Below are 19,036 nucleotides of genomic sequence, written 5' to 3' on the forward strand. Positions count from 1 at the left end.
TCTGTAGCTGAATTTATTCCAAAGATATGACGCAGGAACTTCAACAGTGTCCTGCCAAGTTTCGCTAACCTCATTTCGAGAAAAAAAAGTAGTTTTGAAAAAAAAAGGACACGTATTGCGCCACCAGTGGCAGTGAAAATCGTTCTTCAGTTTTGTCCACTTTTGTGGGTATTTTTTCCCTAACAAAAATGCATAAAGTGAATCTTGGATAGCTGGCATACTCAAAAATACAAAACAATCAATATCGATTTTGACATGATTTTTCTAGTAATCCGACTTCAGGCGTCGATTACGCAAATCAAGGTTTTTGGGGACATTCCTCATTTTGCCGCAGTAGGTCACATATTGTCTTCTTGCGTCCCATTCACCTCTATTTCCAGTATTAATTGGATTGAATTTTCTTAGGTGTGTTTTGCAACTTCTCTGGTTCTACACTGTCGCGATTTTCGTTATAAATACGTGCGCGAATGTGAGATGATGTCGTGTTAAGAAGTTAAGCCTAGTTTCAATATCGACGTTAAGCTTATGCAGGCTACGCAGACAGTGCGCAAAACTGTCGGCAAAGTTGAAGCGGGATTAACTTTGCCGATATACTGCGAGATAGTTTGCGTCTGTCAGGGTTGTCAGCGACATTCGTGGATGTTTCCATAATAATTATGTCTGCGTTGCAGTTTGGTCTTGTTTGCGTTGCTCTCCGCATTTCATACCTCGATATTGAAACTAGGCTTGATAGTGTGCTTCTGCATCCAAAGTTGCCGGAAGTTTTGGGTTCTGTTTATTGTTTTCGTGGGTTTTAATTTTCAGTGTTCTTTTGTTTTCAGAGACCTGTGTCTCGGGAATTTCTGTGCCTGGATTTTCCACACAGCATAAGCTGAAGGGTAAACTTTCTGTGGCTAATATTCTCAAGATAAAAAAAAGTATACCAAATGCCCCATTCTTTTGCAATCACGCAAACCAGCGTTAAAAAACGCCTTGTCTATTTGAGTCACAGATTGAGTGGTTGGGGGATACTGCGCCCTCAAGAGGGCGTTTCGTAGAGAACATCAATTCCTTCAGAAATGCATAATCGGGTCAACGAAAACTATTGGAGGATCAGTAAACAACACAACATCAAACTATCATGACTCTATATACCCCAAATTAAACCGCTCTAAAAGTAGTAACAATTTAAGTAGTCCTCAAATAAAAAATAATAATAATAATTTCATTACGAGTGGCAGCGTCGGCGGAGGCGTTTCTAGCTGGGGGAGGAGGGGGGAAGCAACTTGCCCCTCTGGCGAAATTCCTTCCTCAACCCATTAAAAAAAACTATAAAGTCAGCACACCTCACATCCGCAGCTACCAGTAGTATACTATTCCAAAGTGATAACAATTTTCAGGAACGGCAATAAAATTAAAAACACTTTTTTCCCTGGAAAAAAAGTCCAATTTGCGCACCCCCCCCCCCTCCCTGAGCACAACAAAACCTTAGATACGTTGCACCTTTAAAACCATGTTTGTTCCTGGATTAAAGCATGGTTCGCTTTCCACCAGAGACGCAACATTATCCCCTCCCTGACGGGCAGGAATTAAAATCTCAAACATACTGCCCTGGGAAGGAAACATGCATGAGATTAACTTCAAAACCTAGAGGAGAACTATCTTTGAGCACGACATCAAGGGCCTGCGATTAACTTTAAATGTGCCAGGTTACATTTTAACCCCAGGCCCAATTAGATCACGTCGGTACACATAGTAACCTCTGGGACGCATACGGAGAGAAAGAACTTCGGCATTTTCAACCCCGTCCTGCCAGTGGCGCCTGCCAGGCCACCAGAGACAGCTAGTAATCGGATGGCTCCCGGTCAAATATCGACCAGAAAGATGCGAAGACGACGGAGAAGAGAAAAAAAAACAGTATCGTGGGACGGGTTTGGGAGAGGGCGCAGGGAGGCAGGTAAAGCAACAGAACCGACCGGGGAGAGAGGCAAGACTTAGCCCGGCGAAAAAAAAATTGGGGAAAAAATACAGGGTTGAACGATGAGTGTTTGCTTCCGGAATCAATGTTGCATGTTCACGTCAGAACCGACCGTAAGGTAACTCAAGGCCATACTATAAGGCCGCGGTTGATTGCTACGGAAAAGAGCGAGAAATAACTCCGTGACTGGCATCGTGAAATCTTCATTATAAATGACATCCGAGTCTCGGTCGACCCAGGGATTTAGGACTGGCTCTGAATTGCAAACAGTTGACTCTAGTGGTAGGCTCGTCCTCGTACAATGGGAAAGGCGGTCAGGCTCGAAACTGAGGGAAAATTGAAGGTAGATAAATATTTTCCGAGCTGATAGCTTGTGCAAAATGAAATGACGCCCGGGACACGTACGCGAGACCGATTTCCCAGGACGTGATGCCGAATTACTGCCGCTGAATATCTTAGCCTACCTTCCAGGGGACTGAGTTCCAGAATCTACCCTCAAAATTGGCGTTCGACTTCAAGCCTGTAAATATAAAGACAGCTTGGATTGCACGGCAGATTCACACTTCACTGGATCGCCAATCTGAAGTGAGCCGTGACGTCCGAGGTTGGTATTATCAGCAAACAGTTCGCAGGGTACATCTTCAATCCACGTGCAAACTTCGATGAATGATGCGACAGCGACATAAATTATTCTTTGCCATCGCTTGTTTGCTTAGAGTAAGATCGGATATATACTCTGATAGTATTAACACTCAGTTTCATTCTTCATCTTTCCAATCAGTGGCGTAGCCACGGGGGGCGTGGGGGGGGGGGGGGCGACAGTCCCCTCCCATGAAACCTTGTCGCCCCCCCCCCCCGTCGCCCCCACTGAGATTTTGAGTTTCTAAAAAAATTATCATTGATCTACATGACGCCCCCCATGAAATGTTCCAGCCCCCAGCGCCCCCCACTGAAAAATTCCTGGCTGCGCCACTGTTTCCAATTAATCGTATTAAAGTTCCAATGTTTGATCGTACGGCTTTGGTCTTTTATCGACTCTGTCCTTGAGGGATATACTCGAATGAAATCAAATGTTTAAGGTCGGATAATTTGGTGTCTTTGGCTGTTAAAAAAATACTCAAAGGTTAATCTACTATGCTTCAAAGGCCCGATTATACAGGGTGGTCCAAAACAAGCACCGGAACCTCATACTTCCACTACCCTGAGACTCAAACCATATACCAAATGCATGGAGAATCTTTTTGGAAAAAAATGAAACCAAGATCGCCCGACTCTGACCAGTGGGTTGTACCAGTAGTAGAGCCGGGGCATCTTTGTCCCGATGAATTACTTAACGCGCCCGGGAATTTGACTTACATTGTAATTGATTGAGGGATTGTTATCTAATAATACCCACATGAAAGAAGTGTGCTTCACAAAATAGGCTCTGCAGCAAAAACTATTGGACCGAATCGGGATATTCTGGTATCATAATTCTTCTAAAAGGATTCTCCATCAATTGGTACAGGTGGTTTGAGTCTCAAGGTAGTGGAAGTATGCCGTTCTGTTTTTTGACCACCCTGTATAGGGGAAAACAACATACGTTTTAAAAGAAGGCTGTCTGTCGACATACGTGTTCTTTACCTGGCATTCGATGCTTCGACGAATTGACAATCGTTCCACTAGTAACAAAATTGCTGCCTTTTAAAACAAATGCTAATGTTACAGTTAATCAAAAAGCAAAACTATTCTAACATCCACACATTTCACTCGTGAAGTATATACTATACACGGGTTGACAAAATTCGTTTTCCAAATATCAATTATCTCAATTGCCACTTAATCAGAGGTAAATGACACTATCAGATGTAATAATAACTCTAAACATTACCGAAATTGTACCCTAGGCATACATTCACATATGCCTTTGTGCACAAAATGTTTCAAACTTTCATGACACCCCATTTTACCTTATCCTACCCCAAGAATGTTGGTACATTTATGTTTTGGACCACCAGTAATCGATCTAGCCTATTTGTGACGCTAAACTTTCGCCTCTAAATAGCAGTTGTGACATTAAGGAGACATTGATATGTCTCCTTAATTTACCTTGTCTCCCTAAGGTAAAACTACACTGAACAAATCATGGTGGTTAAATTTACCGTATTGTCACGGTGAAAAAAAACTGCAACTATACCCAAAATTTGGATATAACACTATATTCTCATCCGATTGTGTTCAGACATATTTACCCAAATGTTGGGTACTTGCAATTTTCAACCACAATTGGGTAAATTTAACCCCCATGATTGTTCAGTGTAGTTACGAACCTTAATGGTATATTTGTAAGTCTTTTTTTTTTTTTACCGAGAACGATACATTAGGGAGATATTCCCATAGACTTGTGCACAAACAGAAATCAACTAAACCCCTCCCATAACCCCATTTCTAAATACTTTCCCAACCTAAACTTTCCAATCATATTACATTCTGGACCGTAAGGAGCCGTTTTAAGCAACCTTCGACAGTATAATGGTAGATAAAGCATTAAGGGGCCACTGAAATATATCTTTAATGCCCGATGCCTCCCTACCGTCAAATCATTTACACAAAGTGTCTGTAAGGTATTCTGTAATGTTTTTAACACAAACACAGAAAATACGTCATACTTTATTTGTCTGCAAAAATCGCCGTGTCCCACGGCATCCTCAAATCACGCGTGCTGATTCGCTTATGGCATTCACCGTTTGAACGCGTTTAACCTGCATCGACCACAAAGGAAATCATGGTCGGATAAATGTCATTGAAAGCTACAATTTCCAAATAACTCTGAAAAGATTTTCAAATCCGCGTAAGTTGAAAAGAGAGTCTGATTTATGGGTTATCAAGTGAGACATATGACCTTTCTTTCTCTCTCTTGTGTTTCTTGATGCAAGCTGACAATGTTTTCGCACGAGAATTCGAAACCGACATGTGTTTATATTCAAAATACGCTAGTGTTTCAACCGGTCCGGATGGAAACACATATCGGCAGACGGCGGAGTGAGGCAACACACACAATTCTATACGGTGGGAATGTTCTTTGTGAAACACTGAAGGCAGGAAGACAAGACAGAAGGAAAAGGAAACGCTGGCAGGCTGAGCTGGGAGGTGTTTTGGTCTGGCGATTGAGGACAAGAAGTAATAAAAAAACCTGCACGGCAACAAACGTCACGCAGCCTTCGGGTTTAGAAAACCTGACTTCAAAAAAAAAAACTGTCCCCCCCCCCGGCGTTCAACGACGCGAAATGAAAATATTCTCATTAAAATTGCGCGACTTTTTTTATCGAGCTGCAAATTTGAGATCCCCGAGGCGGGAACTGGAAAGACTCGTGCGTTAAGGCAGCAATCAACGCTACTGGATAGGGACATCAAACTAGTATTTTTTTCTGCCTGCGTCTGTGTACGTGTACACATCCAAATTGAAATTAAAATGGCTCACGAGAGGGGACAAAATATACCCGGGGTGTTCAACCAAAATTAGCGGGTAAATCGGCGCACTTTGCTAATGACGACGGGTCGTTATGGAGGAGAATGGAACTCCATAATCGAATCGGAAGTGGTTACCCTGATCTAATTTCGAGACTGCGACTTTGCCGGGTGGACTAGGAAGACTACTCCATCAAAGGGAAACTCGGCACAGAGAGTGATGGACGGCGGGGCAGATGTCACGTTAATTGGGCGCCGAATGTGGTGTAACCATACGCAGTACTTTCAAGTTGAACCACTGACGTAATTGTTTTATTACTGTGAACTGAATGGCCACTGACTTTTTAAAAACGACAATGCAATCAAAGTATGGAATGCAGCGGGATTAGCACCGAATTGCTATATGGAAAGGGAATCAATTCAAAATCCGTACTCTTAAAAATAGTCTAAGTGTACTGATTGGTTTCTCTATTTCTTGAGAAATGACTGAAAATCTGGTAACTGTAGAAAATGCGCGCCTCTCGCTATGGCTTTTTACTAAATTCCCGTGCATTGCATATTTTCTGTTTATGCATGATCCTGACTAGATCTACAGTTACTTCAAGGAAACAAGCTAATATTAAAGGCCGTTCGTGTTTGACTGATGTCAAGTATATCACTGCAAAAACTGTGCTTAGTAATTGAACACTTTTCTTAATACCTTCTTGCTATGTTTAAATACTAAACATGTTTAGAGTAACGATAGATAGTGTTGAGCAATTAATCATTGTTGAAATAACAATTGAACACATAATCTTTAGCTTTTAAACATGTTTGCAAAGTTATAGCTAGATTGTGATTAATTGTTTAACAGTTTTTAGAGTATAATGCTGACAACATTTAAATCAAACATGAAGAGAAATATATAGTTATAATGAATTCTATAGTTGCCCATCACTTCACCTCTTCAACAAAACCCAAACAAATTGGGGGTCGTAAAAAGTGGTAAAAAGGAGTGCAGAATATGGTGGTTATCATGAATTTTGGTCAAGCAATTCATGGGCGAACGTCTACTATGATGTGCACCAAGATTGTTTATAATGATTTAAAGTTGCGTCCCCGTGCTCTTCAACAAATTCGATATTTTTTCTGTTCATTAATTTTCAAGTTGGATGTTTTTATTCCAACAATTTTCTCCTTTTTTTGGACGTCTGCAAACCTCAGAAAAAATGTGTGTGTGTGTGGTTTTTTTTTTTTTTTGGGGGGGGGGGGCACAAACAGATCCGCTTGGCGAGCAGACTGGCTACCGGTCCGTACATTATCGATACTGTTTGTGGGGCGGGAACAAGCCTGCCCCGCGAGATGTCTCATTCAAAAGTGAATTAGGCCTACTTTTGTATCGCTAGAAAAATAGCGATTTAGAAAAGGAATCTAGAATTCGGGATGAAACTCGAAAAAAACACGGGCAATCATCTTTAATATCAAATCAAGCACGTTCTGCACGTAACGATACGCTATCGAGCGAGTGCACAGGTTTCACCACACGGAAAACTGAAAATATGATATCATGTAATTTCCTAGCCAAGAGCCAAAAAAAAAAAAAGCTTCGCCATTCCAACAACATTGTGCCAAGAAGAGTAACACCGAATACGGAAAATGTCATTCGCCTAAATGTCAAAGTGTGGTCATCGGCCGAGCACAATTTCCACGCGTGCCATGCAGGTTCAAAAAGAGGAGTTTTACAATTTGACGCTGACGTAATTACATTTCGCAGCTCAGAACGACGGCACTAAACATGTCCGTTGGTTGCATATAAAAAGCACACCTTGTGATAAATGCGGTACAAACATAAGGGTACACGACACACGAATAAAGAGGACTGAAGAGGGGTTTGGGTGCAGCTTAGTGAGCTTACTACCCACTTCCATCTGACAAAATAATTTTTATTTGTCACATATTTCCCCCCAAAAAGTCCTCAAAATTTTCCGTAAATTACGCCAAACATTATCAAAAATAGAAATTGTTCATGATATATTCTCTCGTACCTCCGAATCATTCAGCTGTTTCACTACTCGGGCTCCCCCACATGAAATTTCAGATGAACTTGACCAACTATAATGTATATGCCTCTGGAAATTATGTTATGTCCTGGGTTATCCTTCTGTAACGCCTCTAATGCGTAACACAGTAAGGCTGCAAATTGATGTGAATCACTGCGATCGCGTCACAGGCACCAGACTGTCTGGCCAACGAGACTCGGGTTAGACTTGCGTGTAGTGACACGGGGCCTTGGTGAAAGTCACGCCGAAGAAAAACGGCTCCTGTCCTTCGTACCGCTTGCTCACTGCATACGAGTGGGCCATGTTTTATTTCGAAATCTCACTATAGACATTTCGCGAGATATCTGGCCACGTGCATTCGCAATCATAATCGCTGCGATACGCATCGCGACAAGTTGAACAGGTTAAATTCAATGCCATCACAGACATCCTCAACCACGTATTCAGCAACTGTGGAAAAAGGTGGAAAACACCAAACCTTGGGTTAAAAAAATCCGTGGGTTACACGCCCAACAGCTATAACATGGCTAATGCATACTTGCAAGATTTAATGTATAAAAGAACGTTGGTGCAGGTGTAATACAGTTGCACCATCGGGACACCTGCACCATCGTTCTTTTGTACAACATGACACCGAAAATTAGGCCTATGCCATGGGCTAATAATCGTTCAAAAGGCAGCCAACGGAAAACCTCCAAGAGAAATGTCCTGTTTATTATCGACCATTTCCGCCTTGATGTGCAATATGTTTCCTGGCCTAATCATTCCCGCCATTGACACACCATACTGCCATGCATGTATCTGTCTTGCGTGTCGACTGAGCATATAATTCGCAGCGCGGCGGTGGCTCACATGTCGGGCTGACAATTCGGCCAAGGTTTCTGAGCAGAAAAAAAACCTCTTATAAAAAGAAACAAAGGCAGTCTTATTTTTATTAAACCGAGCAGTCTTGCACATCGTCTCCTGCATTAAAACTGTTGCCATCACGACAAAAGAAGCAGGCCAACCGGAAACATCTCCCTTCATGATTACAAGAAGAAGAAGCCTTTGAGTTTTCTTTCAAAACACAAGCGGGCACGGAGGGTCTGTGGCCGATCAGAAGACAAGGACAAACGGCAGGCCGAGACACCGACGCTGACTTTGACATTTTGTATAAATTCTCTGTCTGTTCAATGTGTTGGATTAGTTATGATTGAGGGAGGAATTTACTGCATTGGTTATCTTCGAAATAAAACTGAAGAGGCCTTCATTTTTTCTCAAGAAATGAATAATACGAAAGGAATCAAACGAAAAACTTGTTGACTAACCCGCCGGTCATCCAACCGAGCAGCAAACAAACCAACAAGCCAACCATCAAACCGGCCCACCAACAGGCCACCAAACTTTTCAGATAACCAGTAATAATAATTATAGTCAACGAGTCACCGAACCTGCCCGAAAACCAGATGACAACGCAATGAAGCAACTGAACAACTAACCAACAAGCTACCCGAAAATCATCAAACTATAGCCGGCAAACGGAATGCATCCAGCCACCAAGCAGACCACACAACAGACTACCAGCCTGTCAGCCTAAACACAAGCTAACAAGTCCAAAAAAATCTACCAGCCACATGTCTATCAGCCATCTAGTCCACTGGCCAGCACACACAAGCCAAGAAAAAATAATAATCTATACCAGCCATCCAGCCAACAAACATATTATGCCAACAAGTCTACCAGACAACCATTCTACTTATACCAACAAACGAAAGCTCACAATGTATAAGCCAACAGAATATAAAAGCCAACAAACGTAAGCCAACAATTTAGAAACGGACTAGTACATGTATATATACAAGCAAACAGACACATTCCAGAAAGTCTACCAGTTAACCAGCTTATCGGCCAACAAAAATAAAACGAGTCAACCGGCCATCTACCAGTTAACAAACACAAGCCAGCAAATCCACCAGAAAACCAGTCAACCAGCCAACAAAAAAACAAACTATACCAAATCTACAATCCATCAAGTCTATACCAGCCATCAAACACAAGCCAACAAGTCTATTAGCCATCCAATCACCATAAACACAGGCCAATAATCCTATCAGGGTACCAACAAAGACAAAATCAGCCAAATCGGGTTATACCAGCCAACAAGCACAAGCCGATAAGTCAACCAGCCATGCAGTCTACCAGCCAGCAAGCACAAACCAATAAGTATACCCGCCACCCAGCAAGCAAACACAAGCCAACAAGTCAGAAAGTCTACCTGTCCAGCTTTTAAACACAAGCCAATCAGTGTACCAGCCTGCCAAACAAGCGTAGACAGCCAAACAACAAGCCACGATTGAGAGCAGAAGCTATCTAATAAGCTACGTATCAACAAGCAGAGAAGTACATGGTACAAACCAGGTTAACCAACAAGGTATTTTCCTCCCACCACGTCTTCCGAAGTGCTTATTACTTTGGCATACCTCCTCATAAAAAAACTACAGCGACATTGACAGCAGGGTCGATTCCGGACTTATCATTAGTGAAATCCTAATTGTTGAAGTCATCAACTTTAAATTAATGAAACTTCTTGCAGCAACCACCACGACTTTCAACCAATAAGCTACCAAAAAAAAAAAAAACATTCGGAGAGAAGATTTTTCCTCGTTCACGCCTCGAAGAGTCACATTTAATACAGATCAGCTTCTGAGGGAAATTCCTTCGGCGTTGGTTTTTGTGGAACGAAGTAGATTTGCAGCAAATCAAGCTACATTCGAAGAAAAAAATTACGGCTTGACTGCACTGGACGTGAACAGCCCCATACTTTTCAACCTCTTGTAATATCTCCTGTCACTTATAATTTCAGATATATATTATTATTTAAGTATATAAGTACTTCTTTTTATTTGCAAACTTAATGAATGCGACTTGTTTTTGGAAAGAATGAACATGAATGTTGCTATTGAATTGATTTGAATTGAACTGAAAATGATTAAATTGATAAACGAGGGTGATATACATAGCCCCCTAATGGACGTTGTGAAAATCCCATTAATGAAGTGCACTTTAGCTTCAAATTGTTCCTCGTTCACGCCTCGCGGAGTCACATTTCAGAGAAAATGAGCCTCGTTGGGAAAAATCCTTCGGCAACGGATTGTCTTTGGAACGAAGTAGTTTTGCCGCAGATCAAGCCACATTCGAAGGAAATCACCAAGCAGTTAACACGGATGGACAGTAATGGAAGTGACGTTTGTGAAGACGTACGCCGTCTTCGGCAATAATGTGGGTCTTCCATTGCACTGTACGTGCATTCGTCCTGTCTGTAGCTTCAGGGGATGATAATGCATCTCTGCATGCGTGTACTAGATAAGCGCATCAGTAGTTACCTTTTATGTCCGCGTCACGCATTCAAGAAGAATCGAATAGTGAAAGTTTGGAGGGAAACATAAAAATGATCCCCCAATTTAACTTAAACCTTTGGGTTTTTGTAAGTTGAAAATACCATGGCCCACTCAGTTGGTTCAAACTGAAAAGCGTGCATTTTCGATAAATAAATTTGCTTTGTGCTTGTGGCTCTGTATTAAACTTAAAACCTTTGGTTTTTGTAAGTTGAAAATACAATGGCCCACTAAAAGTTGGTTCAAACTGATAAGCGTGTAAATATTTCAAAGGTCTTACTTATTAAGACTTCAGTTCCAATCTGATTTATACAGGGTGTCTCAACAAAACCGAACCCTCAAAGCTTTCTCTTTTTCACAGCTTTTTAATCAACATATCGTACATATCTTTACATATTTGAGAGTATATACCATTAGCTTTTCAACAACGAAAAAATATTTCGAATCGGGTAGATTTTTATTGCGTTATGGCTAATTCAAAATAAGTGCCGATTTGTAACGCTGTCCTCGGTCTCAATTGTCATATGTTAGGAATGTAATGGATTTGGGGTGAGCGAGAGCAGAATGTTTTAATATTTCTGTGTGTACTTTGTTCATTTTATTTTATTTTTGCAACAATGGTCATTTATCCTTTTGGAAGTCACGGTAGTCATGAAAAGGACTGTTTGGTTAACTCCTTAAATGTTTACTTTACTGCTCTGTCTCTGCCCTCTACTTGGTAGCCTTTTTCACAAATGCAAGTTTCGGAGCGAGTTGTTATTGCGGCAGTCAAAATATCAGTCGCCGTAGACCAAATGAAAAAGCGGCACTTGTTTTCAATTGGCCATAACTCAATAAATATTTACCCCATTGGAAAGATGTTTTCGATGTTGAAAAGCCAATGGACTATATGTATAGATATTTGCGCTGTATTTTTTATTTAAAGCTGTGAACAAGAGGACGCTTTGATGGTCCAGTTTTTTTCACACCTGTATCGACGTTCAAATAAATTACATACTCTTTTGTCATGCTAATTTGATAATATCTAACCAAGAATATTTGTTTAAACCATAACATTCCTGTTGACGACCGATGGCACACTGAGCAACCATTAATTTTTTCAAACCTATATTTTTCATACTGAATATATATATATATATATATTGACGACTACTATTTGGGATGATACCTGTGGACATAAATAGTACTTCGACCAAATCTGACATGCACGGACAGCATATAAAATACATGACTGCCTTTGTGCCTCGAGATAGTCACAAAACACGATTAACGCAATAGTACAGGGACATTCCCATATGCGCGTTGGTACGAATTGTGAGCGGATCGTCGCAGAGACACGAATTTAAAATCAGTTAAAAAAAATTCTGCTATTAACTGGATTGTCTGGCGGCAAAACCAATTTGCTAAATCCAATTATCCAAACCATAGTCCAATTTAGGAGTCACATTGGCCTCGCGAAAGGTAGCAGGTAGATGGATGGGAAGTCTTTAGCCTTCACCGGCGTGAGTGATAAAGACCGGTCATTCAGGGATTTTTAGCGAGGGTGAATCCCGGCTAATTTCCCGACGGGCCCAAGGGGGCTCTTCGTGATAATGAGCTTCCCGGGCACGGAGACCGGGGAATATAATAATTCCAATCGCCAGTTAAGGGGAGATCGAAGTCAGTCGCAGATGAGTGTCTTGTCAATTATCAAGCCGGTGAATGGCTTGATATATCGGGGAAGGGCGACCAGACGACAGCGCGCATGTACATCTTTTTTGGCTGGGGTCAACGCTCGATGAGTAGTGTGAACACACACCACGGCGCTCAGAATGATCGACAGAAAGGGGAGGGGCAATCGACCAAAAAATGAAGGGTGTTAGCTCCATCGAAATTTGGGTAAACAAAACAGACTTGGGTTGCAACATGCACTCTACTATCTGCAGAACTGAAAAAAAAATCAAAGGTGTACTTTCTCCGAATTCTTCCGGGCCATGTAAATTATATCATATATTGAAGTCAATTGATGCCCAGATATGTTCCAGGGTACAGATAGTTGCTTCAGTCGAATATCAAACTTTAAAAGACAAGCTCGATCGGAAATATGTCGGAAGCTGCGAGCCAACGAATTCGTATTCATGCATGAGTCACGTGATTGTGCCATGTCATTTATGGAAGGAGTAGTGTTTTCAATTTTTAAAAATTGTTTGACCCCAGCGACCCCATGATGACCTCTGACCCCAGTTTGGTCATGTGACATGTTGGGGCTGGGCTACTGATACTTTGACAAAAGTTGGTTGCGATCAGTCAAAATATGTAGGAGCAATAGACAATGTCAACGTTTGTTACTAGCTAACGGACTAACGGAGAGACATGATGATTTGCCGAGCTGCTATCCCGCAGCTTAAAAAAAGTTGGTACACTGTATTTGAAAGCCAGAAAATCACCGAATGTTCGTGTAGGTTCACATGCTCAGAAGTGGGGAACGCACTACAGTCATCACAGACTCGGATTCCTTCACAATGTAGGGGCGTGTACAAAAGCTCGACTGCATCTCCGGGTTCGACTTCGGACGCCTTAAGGCCTCAAAGTGTGGGGGACTTCGGCTTAGTGAAGCTCCGTGTTTTGCTTCATGTGCAGCACATTTTGTAACATGATGCTTATATTTAGGCACATTTTGTACAAGATTTGCTCAGTAAAGGCTATTAAATGATCCTTTGAGCTTTACCTCATTTATTATTCTGAGCCAGCGATGGAGCCTCAAAGCCTGGATTTTGAAACCTCTTGTGTATCCTTCCTGTTTTCTTACAGAAGCCTATTCCTCCCTCAAGCGAACAAGAAAACAACAGACTATACGCTAAATTATTACAGACATCTTGAAGTGTGTGTATAGCTGCCATAAAGCTTGCGCGTATCGATCTCGCAATGGGACTTCACCACGCCGGATCATTTTTTAAACATGAGAAGTGTAACACCTCGGCGAGGCGAGTAGTACCTCTCTGCACCAGACTTTCCCGGCATCCCCCCATCCCCTCACGGGAGAATAGCGCCGATGAACGGGTGTTAAGTCCCCGATTCACCGGCCTGATAGCCACTCCTTGCAGCTGCAGACAGCTTTTGTCTGCACCCGGCTTTCTTCTCACGTCGTAGTGACAACCGAACGCTTACAGAACGTGACGACACAGGGATTTCATCCCCTCGACCAAAAAAGAAGTACAAGTTTTCCCTGCGGTAGCGGTCACACACAGCTAGAGCTGTCAGCATTCAAAATGCAGTTGACAAGGCGCAATTCTCATAAATGTCCAGGCAGCCAAGGCCAACGTGTTAAATGCCAAGTTTGAATGAAGAAAGAGACCTATTTGAAGAGATCATCCCATAAGGGTATAGGTGTCAGTTGTTCCCGTAGTTGAAATACAGCATGTACGTACTCCGAACTGTACTTTCATATCTCTCGATCGATATGCCGACAATAAAATCCTGAAAACTGTCTGTGCGTGGAATGGAACTAATTTAACCTTACATCGTGGTTATGCATTGCATATTGCGGGACGTGCTTCCGTCAGTTCCAATTCCTGACCAAGTTGTCAACACCTTTCAGCAAGTTGACGGTTATCACGATAAATCTATCACCCTTTTTTAAAATTGAGTGCTGTGAACTCTGTGAGACATTTGGTTGGAGAAAGCCAATAGACGACACATTGTTCATTGCCTCTGCGAGGCACTGGTGCCAAAAAACCCTAAACAGCTAGGAATCGACAGAAAAAAATCGGAGCGCCTAATAATCCTCCATGTTTTCTTTGCTCTAAACGCATTGGCATTCTTCTCCAAGTCTCTTGTGAAAACCAATCCAGTGATAGAAAGCCGGGCAGTGCTATTGCATAGGTATATCCTGTAGCGCCAACGAATGGGCTGATTCCGGCCCAAGATGTAGACCAGATGCATGAAAAGTCTTCCAGTGCATTCTGAATCAATTGATCAGTAGTTTGTGCACTCTGAGTCAGCTTTACTTGCCTTTTCTTGTCTTGTATTCCTTCCTTTGCAACAAAGTGTTGTCATCCTCGACAAATAGCCATGTTGGACATTCAACCACGCGACTGAAGTCATTTATCGGGTGAGTTAAGGTTTTGAATTCGATGTAGGAACTAAAGCAACTCATGGCCTGGTTTTTGTTGTAATAAAGTTGTTATATCAAAGCCTCGAGAGGTGATGTTTCCCGCTTTTCACCTAAAAAACGTGCCCCACCCCATTTTCCCTTAATGAAATTATAACTACGATTTTATTAAAGTTTGTCTGAAAATTTGGTGTGGACATATTGTAACAAAGAAACAGATCGCCACGTACACTACAAAGCGTTTACGCTATACATTAGTTACATTCCTTTGTTGCCTTTCTGGTCGGGTGCACCTTTAGGTAAAATAAGATCGGTGCACGCACGCAAACGTGTGTTCACCGTCGATCGTGGACGTCCTATTGTCCCTCCTTTGTTTTTACTCTAAATTTTTAGGAAGACTCCCATAGGTTTTGTACACGACCCCAATCGCGGACGTATGCTGGGAATAGTGGACGATATTGCTCTCTTTTGTTCTCTGGTATTTTTCGTCCAAGGTTTGAAAAGATCAACACGTACAATCGGACGTGGGTCATTCTTTCTCTATTTGGTTGTCACACTGTTACGTTGAAATTCCATTTGCTGTGTGCTCTCCTCCATGCACCCACGCCCCTGCACTGGTAGTATAATTTGTAAGTGTCACCCAATATTATAATTTACTCTTGGTTTATCTTTGTAAATATTTATTATGTGTAATATCAAACAAACATCTGGGAGGCGCCCCCGAAGTCTATCTTTTTCACCGTGTGTTTTCTTCGGTTGTTGTTTCACGCTCCGGCCTGCTCGACCTTTACCATATTTGCGGGGAAATGGAGCTATGGGCTCCGTGCGCCAACAACGAGGGTGCCCTTTTACCTAGCAACGACGTCCAATTGGCGGGATATTTAGCTGGTTGACGCACACCGTTCCTTGTGTGTGACGCACGTACACCAGGGGATTTGTACTATGTACACGCAGTGGTACGGCCGTGCGTCGCGGCAAAATTGCAGTCAGGCAAGATGGCGTTGGTCGGTCACCCCCAGCTGTACTTTCTTTGCCGGTGAGGGGGTACTTGTGAATGGAGCGGATAAGCTGCGTCTGAACTACACTTTACTCCACTGTTATGAATCAACTTCCCAAATTGCGGGCGCACTTATGCTACTGCTATAAGTGACTAACCTTGCTGCTAAAAAGTTGATTCTGAAGTTGAAGATAACAGATTGTACACGGATCTTTCTCTATGTAATACACCAAAACTCAGCACCATTTCTCTCACCCTATTCTGAGTGTTCACAAGTTGACTGTCTACTTTTCTGAAAGGTCACAGTGGCAAATGCAAGGATAAAGGAGAAAGTTATCAGATTCTTAAATAGAGAATACAAGTTGGGAAAGGGAGGTCTGAATAGAACAATCCGAATAACTTACTTGAAATAGTAGCTGCCGTTTTCGTAGGATCCAAGAAATGGTACAGTGTACGTGATCATCCATATATCACCCCCTCCGCAGTCGTAATATGGAGCGCTCCAGTGGCCGTCCTCATAGGTAACCAACATAACGTCGCCCTCCACCGGGGGTTTCTCGGACGTATCATTATTCCGATGGATGAAGGTAGCTGTGTATGAGGGAGGAAAACAAAGTCACTTTAAAGGAAAATTCAACAAAATAGACGTGAAGAGTACCTTTCATATTTTTTTTATGATATGCATTAATGCGGACGTGTTGTTCTTCCAGAATTGTAAGTCTCGTGCGACTATACACTATTAGAAAAAGTTGTTCTCCCCTGCCCTGTAACATATCCGTTTTCTTTTTCTCCAGTGATTAGGTATTGCCTCAACCTCGTCCCCAGGGCTTACTTTATTTTCAACCTCGTTTCCAATAGTAAGCCCTGGATAGGAAACTTGCTTCCTGTATCCTGATTCGATACCGCATTTAGCAAGAAAAGGAATTATATCGTGTACTTGATGTTGTAATGCCCAACGTGTATTTTACGTGTTTTCACGTTCATTGTAATTCTTACGTCCACACCTTCTCAAAAATAATATCAACTGTCCAATTTGTTAATATTGATATGAAATGTGATACTGCATAATTATTGACTGGGTAAGATTGTGACATTTGAACTTTGAAAAAAAAATCTTGTTTTCGTAACTCACTCGGCGACGAATTGATTGTGTTTTTACCCCAGACACCACATACAAAACAAACGCTGATGTGACGAACAGGCAGGCACCGGACTATTCCTCATTTGCATACGTATCCCAAAAAATGGATATGCAAATGACCCAATGCCAGAGTGAGAGGGCGGGTAGAGGTGGGAGCGTACTGCTCGACACCCTGGGAACGAGGTTGGGTATTGCCAACTTTTACGCTTCTAACGCAGAAAAAGGCCGAACGCACAAATAATTCTAAACGTGAAAAGTAATTATTCCATAAATGAATGAGGCTGTTCAATTTCATTTTGTTTTTCGTTCCATGTCTATTTTAAAAGTGATCTTTTAGGGTGAAACTTGAACCGTCAGCAACCAGAAAGCAACTTTAGCGAATGCTAATTGAACGTTTATAGAATTGATCCGAAGAAAGGTTTGTTTTCCAAAATAACAAGCGTTAAAAAAAAAACCGCTAGCAAAACAGGTTATGTTGACGGAAATGATTTTGATGCCGTGTTGACGCACTTAGCACTATTTTCTATTTGCTCTAGATTTGCCCGTCAATCTTGTTTTCCCGAATCGTAGAAAAAAAATCCATTTCTGCCAAAAAAACATAAACAATACACCGGGATGACATCAATGTATTCTTTACGCCCAAAGCATCTTTCGTGGAGAAAATTGAAGGAATGTGGAATTGGGGCTATGATTATGGCGAATCGCCATCCCGACTTGAGGCGAAGATGATTCTCGCATCGCTCCCTTTATTATACCCTTGATTGCCGTGTTGGAGGCCCAGCGTGTTGCCAATAATACGTGCCATAACCTGGTTAGCTGCCCCTGGGTGGAGGGACCCTGACTAGAACGGATGCACTCAAGGGAGATTCGAGTCGAAGCTTTTTTATATTTCCTACACCAGGAAAACTTAATATACAGTCCCGACTGCATGTGTGATTCAGGACATGTACGATGTAGACTCCACAACACCTCTCGGCGCATGTTTCCGAGTATTTCATCATTGCTTTGCCGGGGTACCGAGTTCCTTCTGGGGCTGACCTTTCACAAATTTGCTCCTTCGGGTTCGACGGAAGGTTAGGACAAACATGTTTTCTCGCGCGGTATCGGTGTGCGTCTCCTTTTGCAATAAAAGCCCCATATTCGGGTTGACTTTGATAATTAAATCAAGTACTGTTGATAAATTCATTTATAACTTTATACATGTCTTAGGTCTCAAAATTCGAGGTTTTAACTGCATTTTGTTTCCCGTTACACGAAACGTTCAGAACACTTTTTGTATGCCAATCATCTTTTGCATCTGTCTATAGACAAGTACCCTAGAATTTCTTAGAGGGGCTGGCTAAAGAGTTGACGTGCAGGATTATTCAAAGAGCCTGATGGGTAAGGTGATGAATTAAAATACAAAAGGAGGTACCCTATAGGAGGAAATTAATTGAGATTTGATGCATGTATATTGTATGATTTTAGAAAAGCAAATTTGCCTTATTTCGGACGCTATTCGTTCTCGGCCTTTTTTGTGACATTAACATTTCAGTTTTTAATTGATACCTAGACAATGGAAACATGATTCAGTGATAAACTCACAGAGATACACCAAAGTGTGTTCGACGACTTAGGGTTCGTACGTCACGATCACACTTGGAAAAACATCATTTTAACTATCGAATAATTGGGTACATACCCATACCTTCAAAAAACAATGTACGGTTTTGGGGGTAATGGTGACAAGCATGATTTTCTGGTGTTGACTCTTAAATCGCGTCAAGCCAGAGTCCTATTTCGGTCCTTGTTATCTCTTCTTAAATGTCTGCACTTGAAGTGGTTTTATTTCTTTATTAAAAAGAATTGGGGCCAATTGCATTGCGCTGCCTAAAAGTTAGTTGCGCGCTCGTAGAGATATCTATTGTTTCCTCACCAATTTAAGGAACTTGTCCCCCTTTCTTACTAGAGCGTACCGTTTGCTGCGCGTACTGTGTCTCCAGGAAATAGAC

At 41.9% G+C, this 19,036-nt stretch overlaps 1 protein-coding gene across 1 annotated transcript in view; it reads right to left on the reverse strand.

Moving 5' to 3' along the window:
- The window catches only part of LOC119738244 (probable G-protein coupled receptor CG31760), a 60,528-nt gene extending 44,029 nt beyond the window's left edge, over positions 1-16,499 (reverse strand). Inside the window, exon 1 of the mRNA XM_038213044.1 lies at positions 16,309-16,499. Within this exon, the coding sequence (XP_038068972.1) occupies positions 16,309-16,436 (128 nt within the window). The 5' untranslated portion in view covers positions 16,437-16,499. The remainder of the gene's footprint in view (positions 1-16,308) is intronic.
- Between the last annotated feature and the right edge of the window lie 2,537 nt (positions 16,500-19,036).

Source organism: Patiria miniata, unplaced genomic scaffold, assembly GCF_015706575.1.
Source record: "Patiria miniata isolate m_02_andy unplaced genomic scaffold, ASM1570657v1 HiC_scaffold_3, whole genome shotgun sequence".
NCBI classification, from domain to species: domain Eukaryota; kingdom Metazoa; phylum Echinodermata; class Asteroidea; order Valvatida; family Asterinidae; genus Patiria; species Patiria miniata.